Below are 13253 nucleotides of genomic sequence, written 5' to 3'. Positions count from 1 at the left end.
AATTACCAGATTTAATAGTAGTTCTGTCTAGCATTATTTGGATTAGATAAACCAATGCATAGTACTCTCTCTTTAACTGAGATTGTTAAACTCTTGGTGATTATCTCAAAAAATAAATGATCAATTGGAGGCGATAGGGGACACGGCATGTAGAAAAGAAAACCCTCTTATTCTTTACATTCTTTTAGAAAAATGCGAAGTTTAATTTAACATTTTGAGATATCGGAATTGACCTCAATCCCATTTTGTCACTTTCATTTCCTTTCTAAGTATTGGAGCATAAGTCTTTTCCCACATGCCAAAATTTCCATTTGAGGCTTCTTTACCCTCACATAAACATACTTCCATTAATATTACAATGGAATAATTTACTTTTTTCATGCCGTTCCGTTGCATCCTACCCCTTTCCCCAAATAGGACTGGCAAAGATATGTAGTATTTGTCTGTATGCTGGACACTTCAATCAGCACAGACCAAATCTGTACCATAGAGAAAAAAATCGAGAGAAATCACAAATTTAGGGTCTTTTGCAGAGTTTGTTGTATCATTCAAGAATCACCGCTTTCAGTTAAATAATGATATTTCCAGTCAATCTGGCTATGAACTGATTACACAAGGTAAACGAGGAATGCCCAAATTGTAGCTAACTATGCCCACTGAGCTCCTTTCTACCCATACAAAATTCCACCACACTGTCATGTGTAAATGTGTCTATGTTTGCGTCTACGGCAGAAATGACCCAATGGCACTGAGCTGCCAGTTTATGGCAAAAGTGAGGGAATGAGTTTTCTTTGTGTTCTTGTCTCTCTGCTGGAGTCCAAACAGAGGGAGTAGAGAGAACAGAAAAACAGGACTCTCAGTTTTGCAGTGGACCTGTGATCTTGCTGCTGACCATAATTATCAGTCAGGCTGATCTCCAGAGCCTGCTCTTCAAAAACCCTAAATCATGAAGCAACTCTCAAGGCAAAATTTCTGGCAACAGCAATTCACATAAAAATATATATTTTTGGTCAAAGCCTAATTCAGAGCTGGGTTATTATTTCTGGTGACTGTCGAGTGTTGTAGCTTTAGCATATTGGTGAACTATTTCCTTTTTGATTAAAAGAGAGGGAGGGATGTGCTATATGTCATAATCTGTTTGGGATTTTCATCTCCACATCCTCACATACAGACATTTCCACTGGAGCTCTGTGTAAATCATATCCTATCAAGTGAATCCTTTTGGGGATTGTTACTTGTGTTAACACTTTTACTGATTGACTTGATGTAGCCCTTTGAGAAGATAAACTGGCTAGTTTCTTAGAAGAACTGCCAGCTATTGTTTGTTTGTTGAAAATACTGAAGAAACACAATGGTAATGTAGGTTTACATTGCTTTTGATAAAAATCTCAAAAATCTCACTATGTGGCTTGATGCTTAAAATGTTCAAATACAGAGTAATCCAAAATAAAAATTCAGAAGTGTTTTCTCTTAAAATAATCTTAATTACTTACTGTAATTGAAATTGGTCTAGATAAGTACTTTTCAAAACAGACAGCTGTTACTTAAAATTATTTGACTCACTAACTTTTTCTTTTACTTTAGCCTTCCTCAGCGGTTGAATAGCACCAGCAAAATGTGTAGCTCTCTAGTAACTGAGCAACACAGTAAAACCATCATTACTCTTGCTGTGCATGTTTTGTATATGTAAGAAATTAGAATGTTGTTTGGTGCATCACAGTCTCCCAAATCTTGCAAATATAAATATCTTTTTCAGACTTACTATAATCCATTACATTCTTGGGTATTAATTACACAAAAATAAACACTTACTACTGTGCACAGTCAATCAGTTGGTATTCGTTTGACCTCTCGAAGCATGCCTTTACTCCTTCATCATCCCAGAGCTTTTTTGCATGTTCAAAGAATTCCTGAAAATTGGAAATGTGACAAATAAGAGAAGATTTCTCAGGTTTTGTTTTAATTAAAAAGAAACACAATGGTTCCACCCTCCTCAAATCTTCATGTTTTAAAATGGTTGCAACATGAAAAATTATACATTTGAAGAAGAAAAGGTGAATTATTATTAGTGAAGTCTAAGTCTCAGAAAAACTAGTTTGCACTGTTGAGTACTTTCACATACAATCTATCAATTGGTTTCAAGAATTTTATATCATCTAGCCTTTCACTACTTCTCCAAAAGAGCACGTGTCTATTTGGAAAGTAAGTATTAATAAACTGATCCAGCCTAACTTCCCCATGTGACCAAAAGAAACATTAAAAAGGGTTGAAACCAGGTTGGTGTACCCCAGTGGCAGAAGACAAATTTCCAAGTAAGAAATCAGATTTGCTGACACAACGGAATTTGAATAGCAGATCCTCTCAGAAAATCAAAGATGAGTTGGAACTGACTCTTAAAATTATAAGGAAACTTCAACACCAAACAACTGAGCACACAACTCCATAGTAGCATGAATATGGCAATGTTAAAGCACCAAAATTTATTTTTTGCTTTGAAGGACAGCTTGTTTGTTGCTTTTAGCAGCCTAGCAAAGAAAGCCCTGAAAGTTAGCTTCTAGCTACTACCCCCCAAACTGGACCCTTTATTCCAGTGGTTCTCAACCCTTTCCACACTCCTGTACTCCTTTCAGGAGTCTGATTTTTCTTGCGTACCCCAAGTTTCACCTCACGTAAAAACTCAGGCTTAAGTTTTCTGCCCTGGACTCCATCGAGTCTAACACTGGCCCTGGCGACCCCATTAAAACAAACTTGCCCACAGTTTGAGAACTGCTGGTATAGAGTATGGATCAGTATAAACAAGTCATTGTCTGTATGATATTTTACTTTAGTTTAGTTCGCTAGTGCTTTTTATGTAGCCTGTTGTAAAACTAGGCAAATATCTAAATGTGTTGATGTAACTCCTGGAAGACCTCTGCATACCACTGGTTCAGAACCACTGCTTTATTCAAAAGACTCTGGCCTCAGATTCTGGGGAACCTAGGAAGTACTTCATATCTAGGACTATGCCATAATTAAGAAAACCACCCTGAAACCAAACTAACCCAAACACACCTACTCCTAAAAGTATAGAGAGCAGTTATAAAAGACAAGTGATGCTTTCTGTGTTTGGAGGCACTTGAAGGTACTTTGGCTCCATTGTCTTCGGTAAATAAGAGCCCAGCTCCGCCAAAAAAGGCAAAAAACACAACTAGGAAGGTCCCTCATGTAAATTCACTACTGGACCTTTTGTAGAAGCTCATGTAGAAACCCGAGAAAAAGTGTTGATGATACAGAAGCCTATGGTCTTCCGTCTGAGACAGAAGTAAAGCAACAGTTTCCCATTATAGTGGAAGGTAGCTCTTTGCTGTCAGAAACTACATTCTGGAAGATATGTAAAACCAAGACTCTTATCTTTTATGTGAATTAAAGAGTCCATGACACTTTCCACAAGAATAGATGTGCTGGCCCTACTAAGCTGGGCAAAATTCACTTCACAAAATTACATTTTGTCTACCTAAATTTCACACTGCAGTTTTGCTTGGAGATGGCATTATCTTTCCCTTCCTGCCCTAAAAACCTATTGTGTACTGTTGCTGTATGCTGTTTAAAAGCTTTTGTATCCCACTCCAGAACTTGTTGTTAGAACAGGGAACGTTAGTTCTATTACAAACCAAAACAAAAAAACCACACACACACATACACCCCAACCTGTTAGAAAAAGTAACAGTTAAGATTGCTAAATTACAAGGTATTTACCTATCACATCATTTATAAAAACACAAGTCCTTGTAATTAAGAGCATAAATCTTACACTTCCCAAATAATAAACAAACATATTATTCTTAGCCAGTGTGATGAAATATGCATTTCATTGTAACAAAATAACTTTAACTCTGACCCATGGAATTTTAAAGCTTTGTTATTGTTGTTGGGGTTTTTGCTGTTGTAACTAAGTACATTTTGGTATTTTCTTTTAAACAATAATGTGAAGTGGGAAGCAACTAACATGTATCAATTGGCAGTAGAAGTTTTTAATAATGCACAAATTGCTGTTTATTGAGAATAATGTTGTATATCTAAGTTAATAGGAAAAGTATGTAACATTGTCAGAACAGTAAATCTGTATATGATCAGGACAATCTAATTTTCCAAGCCAAAGCTACAGGGCAAGCTAATATGTAGCTCTATAATGGAAGCTGGTTGTAACCTGTCTGCAACGGCTACTGACTCTCCATAATTCCTGGCTCAGCTACTAACTTGCTATGTGACTTTCAGCAAATTACTTAACTTGTATCTGGCTCAATTACACTTGGGAAAAATGTGTATAAAAACACGATATATACACATCATAGGACTGTTATGAGGCTCAATGACGGTCTGTAAATTACAGAAATGGATGAAAAAGCATGTTTTCCAACCCCTACTATATCCTTTAAACAAGAACAATCTTTTCTGTGGTAGTAAAATTCATAGCAGAAATTTTCTGTTAATGCATTACATTAGTATTGAAATCACCCTCTAGTCTTAAACCTCACATCCAAAAAACACCACCCACAAGGTAATACAGCATGTCTAATCTTCAGCAAGTGACTGCCAGATGCTGACAAAACTTTCAGGTTAGAGTACAAATGGAGGAAAGATTTTTGAGAAGAGATGGTACACCATTAAAACCACACCATTATTTTTCAAATGTACTGTATGTAATGTAGATTCAGTAAAATAAAGATAAATGACTTCCACTTTCCTGAAGGATTTCAAATCTTGAAGAAAGCGAGGTGTTAATAAAACACAACACTCTGTGAATTGTGTTAATTCACAACTACTGTTGTTCACAACTACTGTTTCTCTTACAGCAGAAAGAGAAACCAAGTGAAAGAACAAAGAAAGAAAAAATTAAGAGGGTAGAGCAAGGCGAGAAGTGAGAATATAAAACAGAGAATGCTGCTATAAAATATAAAAATGAAAGATCAAAGAATTGAGAGAGAGAGAGAGAGAGAGAGAGATAGGAAGGAAAGATATAAGAAAGGAAATAAAAAATAAATCAATAAAATAACTGGAAAGAGGAAGAAACCAAAAAGGAAAATCAAGATCAGAAAATATGGCACAATCTTTAGATTAAAATATTTGTTTCATAAATATTTAATCCTATATTTTATTGGATTTCTCTGTTTAGATTGGCCTGCATTGTGATCCAAAAGTACTGACATTTAAGGGAAGGACATGAGGAAGCAGCATGGTGCCAGGAGAAAAGTTCAGCTGTGGTCCCCAGATTTAGGGTCCAATGCTTCAGTTCCTGGAGTATGATGAGCTGGAACCTCTCTTTTTCCTCATGGCAACCTCTCTTTTTCCTCTTTTTCCTATCTTTGTAGGCCAACCTGTGATAAGACATGGTGGGAGTAGGAGGTGGAGACATTAGTATAAAACCACACCCTTTTCCAAAGACTGGTATTGATTGACAGACACTGGGTCTCTCAAAAACCCACTGCTTACAGGCTTCTCCTACTTTACTTATCTTTGTACCTCCACATGGTAAACACCTCTGACTACTGGGTGTTTATTTTTAAAATTTATATTTCACTTTCTATAGAAAAAAAACTGCAGTTTTTGGCAGCAAACAGTGTTTTGGTAGTGGGTAAAATAAAGTACTTCTGATTTGCACTAAAAAATTCAATTTCTCTTCTCTATTTTTGTTTTACATCTGTTTTTCATTACATGCAAATTTAATTTTGCGTCTCTTTCTCCACAAGTATAATTCTGCATATCTATTACCCTCATTTTGGATACAGACACCTTACACAAATCATTGTTGGTCTCTAAGACCACACAAATATGTTGGGCAGAAATTATATGCCTCAAATATTTTAGCCTGGTTATTTTATTTTACAGCAGACTGTTTAAAATTATTCCCAGATTTTTTAGTCTAACACAAGTCCTATAATACAGAACAAATACACGTGCCTCTTTAAAATGTATTGAGCTACTGCAGAGGAGCATATTATTCTGCAAATTGCCTCCCACTTACATTTACAATCCTTTTTCCTTGGTGACTAAACCGTTCCACAAAAATCCTACACCACTTCAAGACTACCACCACCACCATTCACTTTCCATGCTCACTTTTAACCATCTCTTCCCCTAATAAGCATCCTAATACATTATCCCTTCTCAGCTGCTCAAAGCACCAAGATGTGACCCAGATCCCACATCCCAAATTCATCTTACTACATCTGGAGAATTGCCTATATCCAGCCTGCTTCCTACCTTCATCCACTAAGACGTTAGGTAGCATTTATTCAGCTTGCTGGTAAGATTTTAAAAAATGACTAGTGGTTTTAGGTGCCTCAGTTTTTAGATGTCCAACCTAAGGCATATCAGAGGGGCCTGATTTGCGAGGGTGGGGGCTCAGAACTTCCTGAAATCAGGCCCGTTAAGTAGTCTCAAGCTTGACATGTAAAAATTGAGGCACCCCCAAATCACTAGTGCCTTTTAGAATCTTGGTCTAAAGAAATATAAAATTGAGCTTTGATATTTACTGTACACACTGAAATCTACTACCATAAAGATAATTAGTACAACAGAGCCTATAGAGAAACTGGGAATAAGATAATACTATTAGAAATAGTCCAGATAATAATACAATATTCATAGTAGGGTCATAAAAATGTAAAGCACAAACTTGCTTCTTCCCTAACTCTTCATTAGAGAGGTAAACAAACATAAATATTTACATACCTACCATATTTTTCTTGACCTGGGATCTAAATTAGAGATCCAAGCCAGCTTGCAGGAGTAAGGAATGATGCTTCAGGTCTCATTAGCTACAGGTATTTAATTTCTTTAGATGTTTAGGTGGCTAGTGTAAATTCAGTTATAAAAAAGTCAAAGCCACATGAATGCTACAATTTAGATTTAATCACAATCAAGATTCAAAATACAGTATCTTAAATATTTAGTAATAATACAGACCTGACTAGAAGAGTAAGGAAAAGAAAAAAAATACACCTTTTGAATTTCCTTAGATACCCAAATCAAGGACACATATTTTTGAGCATTCTATTCACTTACACATCATTTGTCTTTTTGTTGTAAATGTAAACATTCATGCATCACCTAAAAAAAGTGCAGACACACAAACACATGCCATAGTATTGTTTTGAGCTGGGTGAAATCTTGCTATGGGTTGAGTTAAAATCTCATTTAAACTGATGATACAACTATCTTGAATGAAAAGTAAGAGACAATTATGGGGCTGAAACAAAGCGTAATAGAATCTGCCCAGAAACTAGTACCATTCCACTGGGCATGCGTGCCTGTGTGCAGGTGTGCAAGGGAACACAAAGAAGAAGAGAGAGAGAAAGAGGCAGAAGAAGAAAATAAGAAAGTCAAGTAGGAGCCTGGAACCACAGTGTAACCCTGGAAAAAGTGAGAGCGCGCTTTTGGGTCTGGTGTTGGCTAAAGAGGCTTGGCAGCTATAAGCTAAGGGTGTGTCTACACTGCAAGCGCTACAGCAGCATGGCTGCAGCTACACCACTGTAGTGTAGACACTTCCTACAGCAACAGAAGAGGTTGTTTCATCGCTGTAGTAAATCCACCCCCTCTAGAAGTGGTAGCTAGGTCAATGGAAGAATTCTTCCATCAACATAGTTGAGTTTACTGTAGGGGTTAGGTTGATCTAACTACACCGCACAGGGCATGAAATTTTTCACAACTCTGAATGATGTATCTAGGTTGACCTAAGTTTTAGGTGTAGACCAGGCTTACTTACAAGAAACTGCTTCTTTTGTTCTTAGTTCCTCCTGTGTTCAGAGAAGCAGGACTTCATGCATTTCTTGTAAATAAACAATATTGCATCAAAGAAAATATCAGACTCCATCAATTTCTGCTTCCAACTGGAACATACCCAGGGCCCTGAAATTTGGCTAGCCACTCGTATCAAAAAGGAGCAACAATAAAACACACAGTGACTTTAAGATATGTACAAGTGTGTATCAAGTACATACCACTTCCTGGTGCTACTTCCTATAATCAGCACTGAATTTTCAATTACAAGATAAAAATTTTTTTCAACCATTTCAGTTACCAGTTTTCAGCACTTTCTCTGTAGGATGGAGAACATGTAGGGAGGGTCCTTCTACACAAAACATATCATGAGAGAAACTGTGAAGCAATATTCATAACAAATCATTATTAAAATCACTATTTCAAATGTGCCTTAAAGGAGTTTACAGCATGAACCTTCTTGAAATTTAATTTTCTTTAAAAAATAAACATTGCATGAGAAACCTACACCTACCCATACAGAGCCTACAAAACCCGTCACAGTGCCTAAAAAAAGGAATTGTTTGAATTTCCATCTAGGGAACAAACTTCTTAAGTGTCTAAATTAGGCAAGAAATAGAAGACTAAACAGCCAAGTATCTTCATGGAAAAATCTTTATGTATGTTGGAATCAAAATTCTTTATCTGACGACTGCCTTACAAACTAAAAAAGGTTTATATTAGATCAGTGATTTTTTTTCCCTAATGAGACTCTAGACACTTGCATACCAGATGAAGCACACATTGTGGCTGTCCTGATGCCACCTCTAACCCTCCTAGAAATTGGTATGCAGAAGACACCACAGTATTTTCTCTTCTACGTATTTACTCTGTTAATGCACTGTAAACCTTGCACAACTCCTTGACAGGATAAAATGAAATCAGGTCATATTCCCACACCTCAAACTAAGATTCATATTCCTAGTCTCCCGACCCTTGGGTATCCAATCTTATTTCTTAATTCAAATGCAGCTTTAATCTATTTACCTGTCTGATTGGTATGACAAGCATTTAAAGAATGTGGAACTAAAGTGACAAATGTCCTACAATGATATTAGTAGTACACATTTTTACGGTTTTACACGATGGTGTGAAAGTCAAAGTCTTGAATTTTATTCTTTGATGTGGTTACTTTTTTGCTTTTGTTTTAAACCAAACTATGCAATTCACTTAAAAACAATGTTTTGTTGTTTTTGTAAGACAGTCCATAAAATTTATATTTACTAATGCCTTGTTCTCTCCATAACCTAAATTCTAGAGCAAATAAGGCAAGAATCCTATAAACCACCTCATTTTATAGTCAGCCCTGATTCATTACCTGAGCACTATCCATCCTGTGCACTGAATGAGGTAGGGTCCTGTGGGGAAAAATGGCCTGTGATAATCTAATAGAAAACTGTATGATAATGCATACACACAAGGGTTCAGAATTAAGGTTGCACAGGCAACCTATATTCTGGCATTTCCATACTGACACATATGGGTCATCGACAAGATTGGGACCTTTAGATACACAGTACAGACCTCTACAACTTGAGTCAATGGGGAACTGGTAATAGTAGTAGACTCTTTTCCTCTATGAGAACCAGCCACTAAAGAAGAGAAGACACAGATTTTATCAGTAGATTTCACAGCTGTTTTCTCAACTGCAGAGGACTGCTGAGACTCAGGAATCTTGGGTTCCATTCCAGGTTTTGGAGGAGAGTGGTTCTAACTCACACACCTCCTGGACACGGTGCTCTGTCCCCCTCTAGTGGCACCAAGACCACTTGAGATTAATGAGTCTGCTACAGCCTTAGCTAACAGGCATGTGGCTTTTAGCTGATGCAGTAGAGGCTCACATATTTAGCTTCAGAGGTCCCAGGTTCAATCCTGCCCGCCAATGACTGGGGTCTGTCAGCATTACATGTGCTCTCGTGGTTCCAGACCCTTTGCTCTAGCATGTCTGACACCATGCCTGCCCCTCTTGCTGCTATCCTCCTCTGCTACTGTTCTTCCCAAGCCTGTCCCTCTCCCTCTGCTATTGTCCCTAGCTTGTCCCTGTTCCCCATTCTGTTCCTTGCTCCTCTACATGAATCATGCTGCTTCTTTTTTCTCCTCCATGCTACCTGGGCACCAGCAGTGGGGGCAATGGAAGCACAGAAGAGACAGTCTCCCTATTCTCAGTTCTTGCACCAGAGCAACTCCTAGCAGCTAGGAGGAGCAATTACAGGGGAAGTCCAGCTTAGTTTCAGTTGCCCAGGCTTGGAGCGTGCTTAATGCAGATGGATTCCTCTGAGAATTCAGCTGCCAAACTTCTCCTGTGCATGTTCAAATTGTGATTTTCAGAGAGGGAGAAAAATGAATCTCTCTGAGCAAGCTCCTGTTCCAACATAAACATGCTAGAGCTTCTCAACTAAATGGTTGGAAGAATTTTTTTAACGTGGGCAAAACAGTGTATTTTCCCCTTATCTCATTCTCTGAAATGGCTGAATCATTTTTGTTTTTTTTAAGTTTTAGCAAAAAGTTGACTGACACCTGGCATGGAAAAATTGACTGACACCTGGCATGTCACCATGGCTGACACCTAGCATGGAAAAATTCATCCAAAATGGTTGAAGTCTGGCAAAACTATAAGCAACTGAAAACTGCATCTATAATAGAAACTGTTAGGCAACTGCAATTATCGGCTTTGCTGTCAGCTCTGCCTGTAACAAAAAGTCTTCTCCTATTTGTACAGAAAAAATAGGATTTGCCACACTGGATCAAGACCACTGGCTCATCTAGTCTGGTATTCTAATTCACACAATGGACAGTAACCAGTGCCTCAGAGGAAGGTACAAAGAACCCCATGTGGACAAGTGCAGACAACCTGCTCCAAAAGGAAGTTTCTTCAGAATCTGCAGCAGTTAGTGGTTGGCTTGTGCCCTGAAAACTGATGACTGATATCTATAATTTAAAAAAACAACTATCAAAAGTAATTGCAGATGTTTTAGAAAGCTCATGTCTAATCCTTTTCTCAATGCTTGGTATCAATGCTATTAATATCCTGTGGCAATGAGTACCACTAGAATCATAGAATATCAGGCTTGGAAGGGACCTCAGGAGGTCATTTAGTCCAACCCCCTACTCAAAGCAGGACCAATCCCCAACTAGTTATTATGCATAGTGGAAAAGCGTTCTCTTAACAGTTTTGAATTTGTCTTTCAGTTTCATTGTTTTGTATTATGAGACAGAGCACATAAGAACTCCTGATTTACCTTCTCTGTACCATTCATAATTGTGTCTGTAACTCCATTGTGTCTTCTCATTAGTAGTCTCACTCAACTGAACAGTCCCTATCTTTTAAAACTCCCCTCATTGGTTAGTCTTTCCATGGCTCTAATAATTCGTCTCCTATCTCTGAACCCTATTTCTTTTATATCCATTTTGAGACAAGATGACCAGAACCATACATTAGGGATGGCAACTTTTTAATGGCACAAAACTGAACACCCCTGCCCCGCCCCTTCCACAAGGCCCTACCCCTTCTGAGGACATGCCTCCACTCCCTCCATCCCCCCTCCCTCTGTCGCTCACTCTCCCCCACCATCACTCACTTTCACCGAGCTGGGGAAGGTGTTTGGGGTGCGGGAGGGCTCCACCTGAGTGTGTGGGCTCTGGGGATGAGGGGTTTGCGGTGCAGGAGGGAGGTCAGGGCTGGGGCAGGGGGTTGAGGTGCTGGCAACTGGTGTGGGCTCTGGGAGGGAGTTTGGGGTCCCAACGGCGCTTACCACGGCTGCTGGAAGTGGCTGCCAGGTCCCTGCAACCCCATGGCACATGGGAGGCTCCGTGCGCCACCTCCGCAGCTCCCATTGGTCACGGTTCCTGCCCAATAGGAATTGAAGAGCTAGCACTCGGGGCGGGGCAGCGCATGGATCCCTGGCCGCCCATGCGTCTAGGGGCTGCTAGGACCTGGCGGCTGCTTCTGGGAGTCGCAGGGAGCCTGCCTTAGTCCCAAGACCTCACTGTGACACCGACCGGACCTTTAATGACCTGGTCAGTGATGCTGACTGGAGACACCAGGGTCTCTTTTCGACCAGGCATTCTGGTCGAAAACTGGATGCCTGGCAACCCTACCAAACATAGCATCAATACTGGTATGTTTCTAAGAAGATATGCTAGACCTCAAACAGAAGTTATGGCCCTGAGGCAGAAATTACTGGGCAAGGGTTTATGGCCTGTGTTATACAGGAGGTCAGATCAGATTTTCCAAATGGTCCTTTCTGGCTTTAAAATCTATGACATTATCATTTACGTTTTTGTTGTAGCTAGTCACTCTTTGACAAACACCTAAATTACCATAAAATGATTACAAAAGTGTCATGGTATCATGTGTCTATGCTGTTATTAGAGAGCATATTCAAATGATGTAAATCAGGTTGTTTTAATCCCACATTGTTTCACAATAGGGGAAAAAACCCTCTGTCATAAAACAAAAACATGGGGTGGTGCAAAGGGTGAGGAGGATCCAAAGGCTTCAAAATATTTGTATGACACAATATTCTGGGAACAAAACCCCCCTATGTTTTACTGTAATCAATGATTGTGCTACAGTCTTCTCTAATGCCATATTTATGCCATATTCCTTCAAAATGAATTATACAAAAATCCTCAGCATTAGTAGGTGCTATAAACAATAACCTGGAATCCCTTGATCTAGCACCAGTCGCTTTGAAATCACAGATTTTTCAGGTACGTCAGTGACTCACCATAAAATCTGACTCTTTCTGTGACATATATCATAGAATCATAGATTTTAAGGTCAGAAGGGACCATTATGATAATCTAGTCTGACCTCCTGCACAATGCAGACCACAGAATCTCACCCACCAACTCCTGTAACAAACCCCTAACCTATGTCTGAGATATTGAAGTCCTTACATCATGATTTAAAGACTTCAAGCTGCAGAGAATCCTCCAGCAAGTGACCCATGCCCCATGCTGCAGAGGAAGGCGAAAAACCCCCATGGCCTCTGCCAATCTGCCCTAGAGGAAAATGCCTTCCCAACCCCAAATATGGCGATCAGCTAAACCCTGAGCACGTGGGCAAGACTCACCAGCCAGACACCCAGGAAAGAATTCTCTGTAGTAACTTAGATCCCACCAACTCTAACATCCCATCATAGGCCATTGGGCATATCTACCGCGAATAGTCGAAGATCAATTAATTGCCAAAATTAGGCTATCCCATCATATCATCTCGTCCATAAACTTATCAAGTTTAGTCTTGAAGCCAGACATGTCTTTTGCCCTCACTACTTCCCTTGAAAGGCTGTTCCAGAACTCCACTCCTCTGATGGTTAGAAACCTTCATCTAATTTCAAGTCTAAACTTCCTGATGGCCAGTTTATATCCATTTGTTCTTGTGTCCACATTGGTATTGATCTTAAATAATTCTTCTCCCTCTGTGGTATTTATCCCTCTGATATATTTAT

At 39.1% G+C, this 13253-nt stretch overlaps 1 protein-coding gene across 2 annotated transcripts in view; it reads right to left on the bottom strand.

Moving 5' to 3' along the window:
* GNAL (G protein subunit alpha L) overlaps nt 1-13253 on the bottom strand; it is a 331001-nt gene that overhangs the window by 95615 nt on the left and 222133 nt on the right. For both annotated transcript variants that reach the window (XM_037892876.2, XM_037892877.2), the window contains exon 5: nt 1813-1910. In XM_037892876.2, the coding sequence (XP_037748804.1) occupies nt 1813-1910 (98 nt within the window). The remainder of the gene's footprint in view (nt 1-1812; nt 1911-13253) is intronic.

This window comes from Chelonia mydas, chromosome 2 (assembly GCF_015237465.2).
Source record: "Chelonia mydas isolate rCheMyd1 chromosome 2, rCheMyd1.pri.v2, whole genome shotgun sequence".
In the NCBI taxonomy this organism is placed as follows: domain Eukaryota; kingdom Metazoa; phylum Chordata; order Testudines; family Cheloniidae; genus Chelonia; species Chelonia mydas.
Note: the sequence above shows the minus strand (reverse complement) of the source record. Positions and strands in the feature narration are given on the sequence as shown.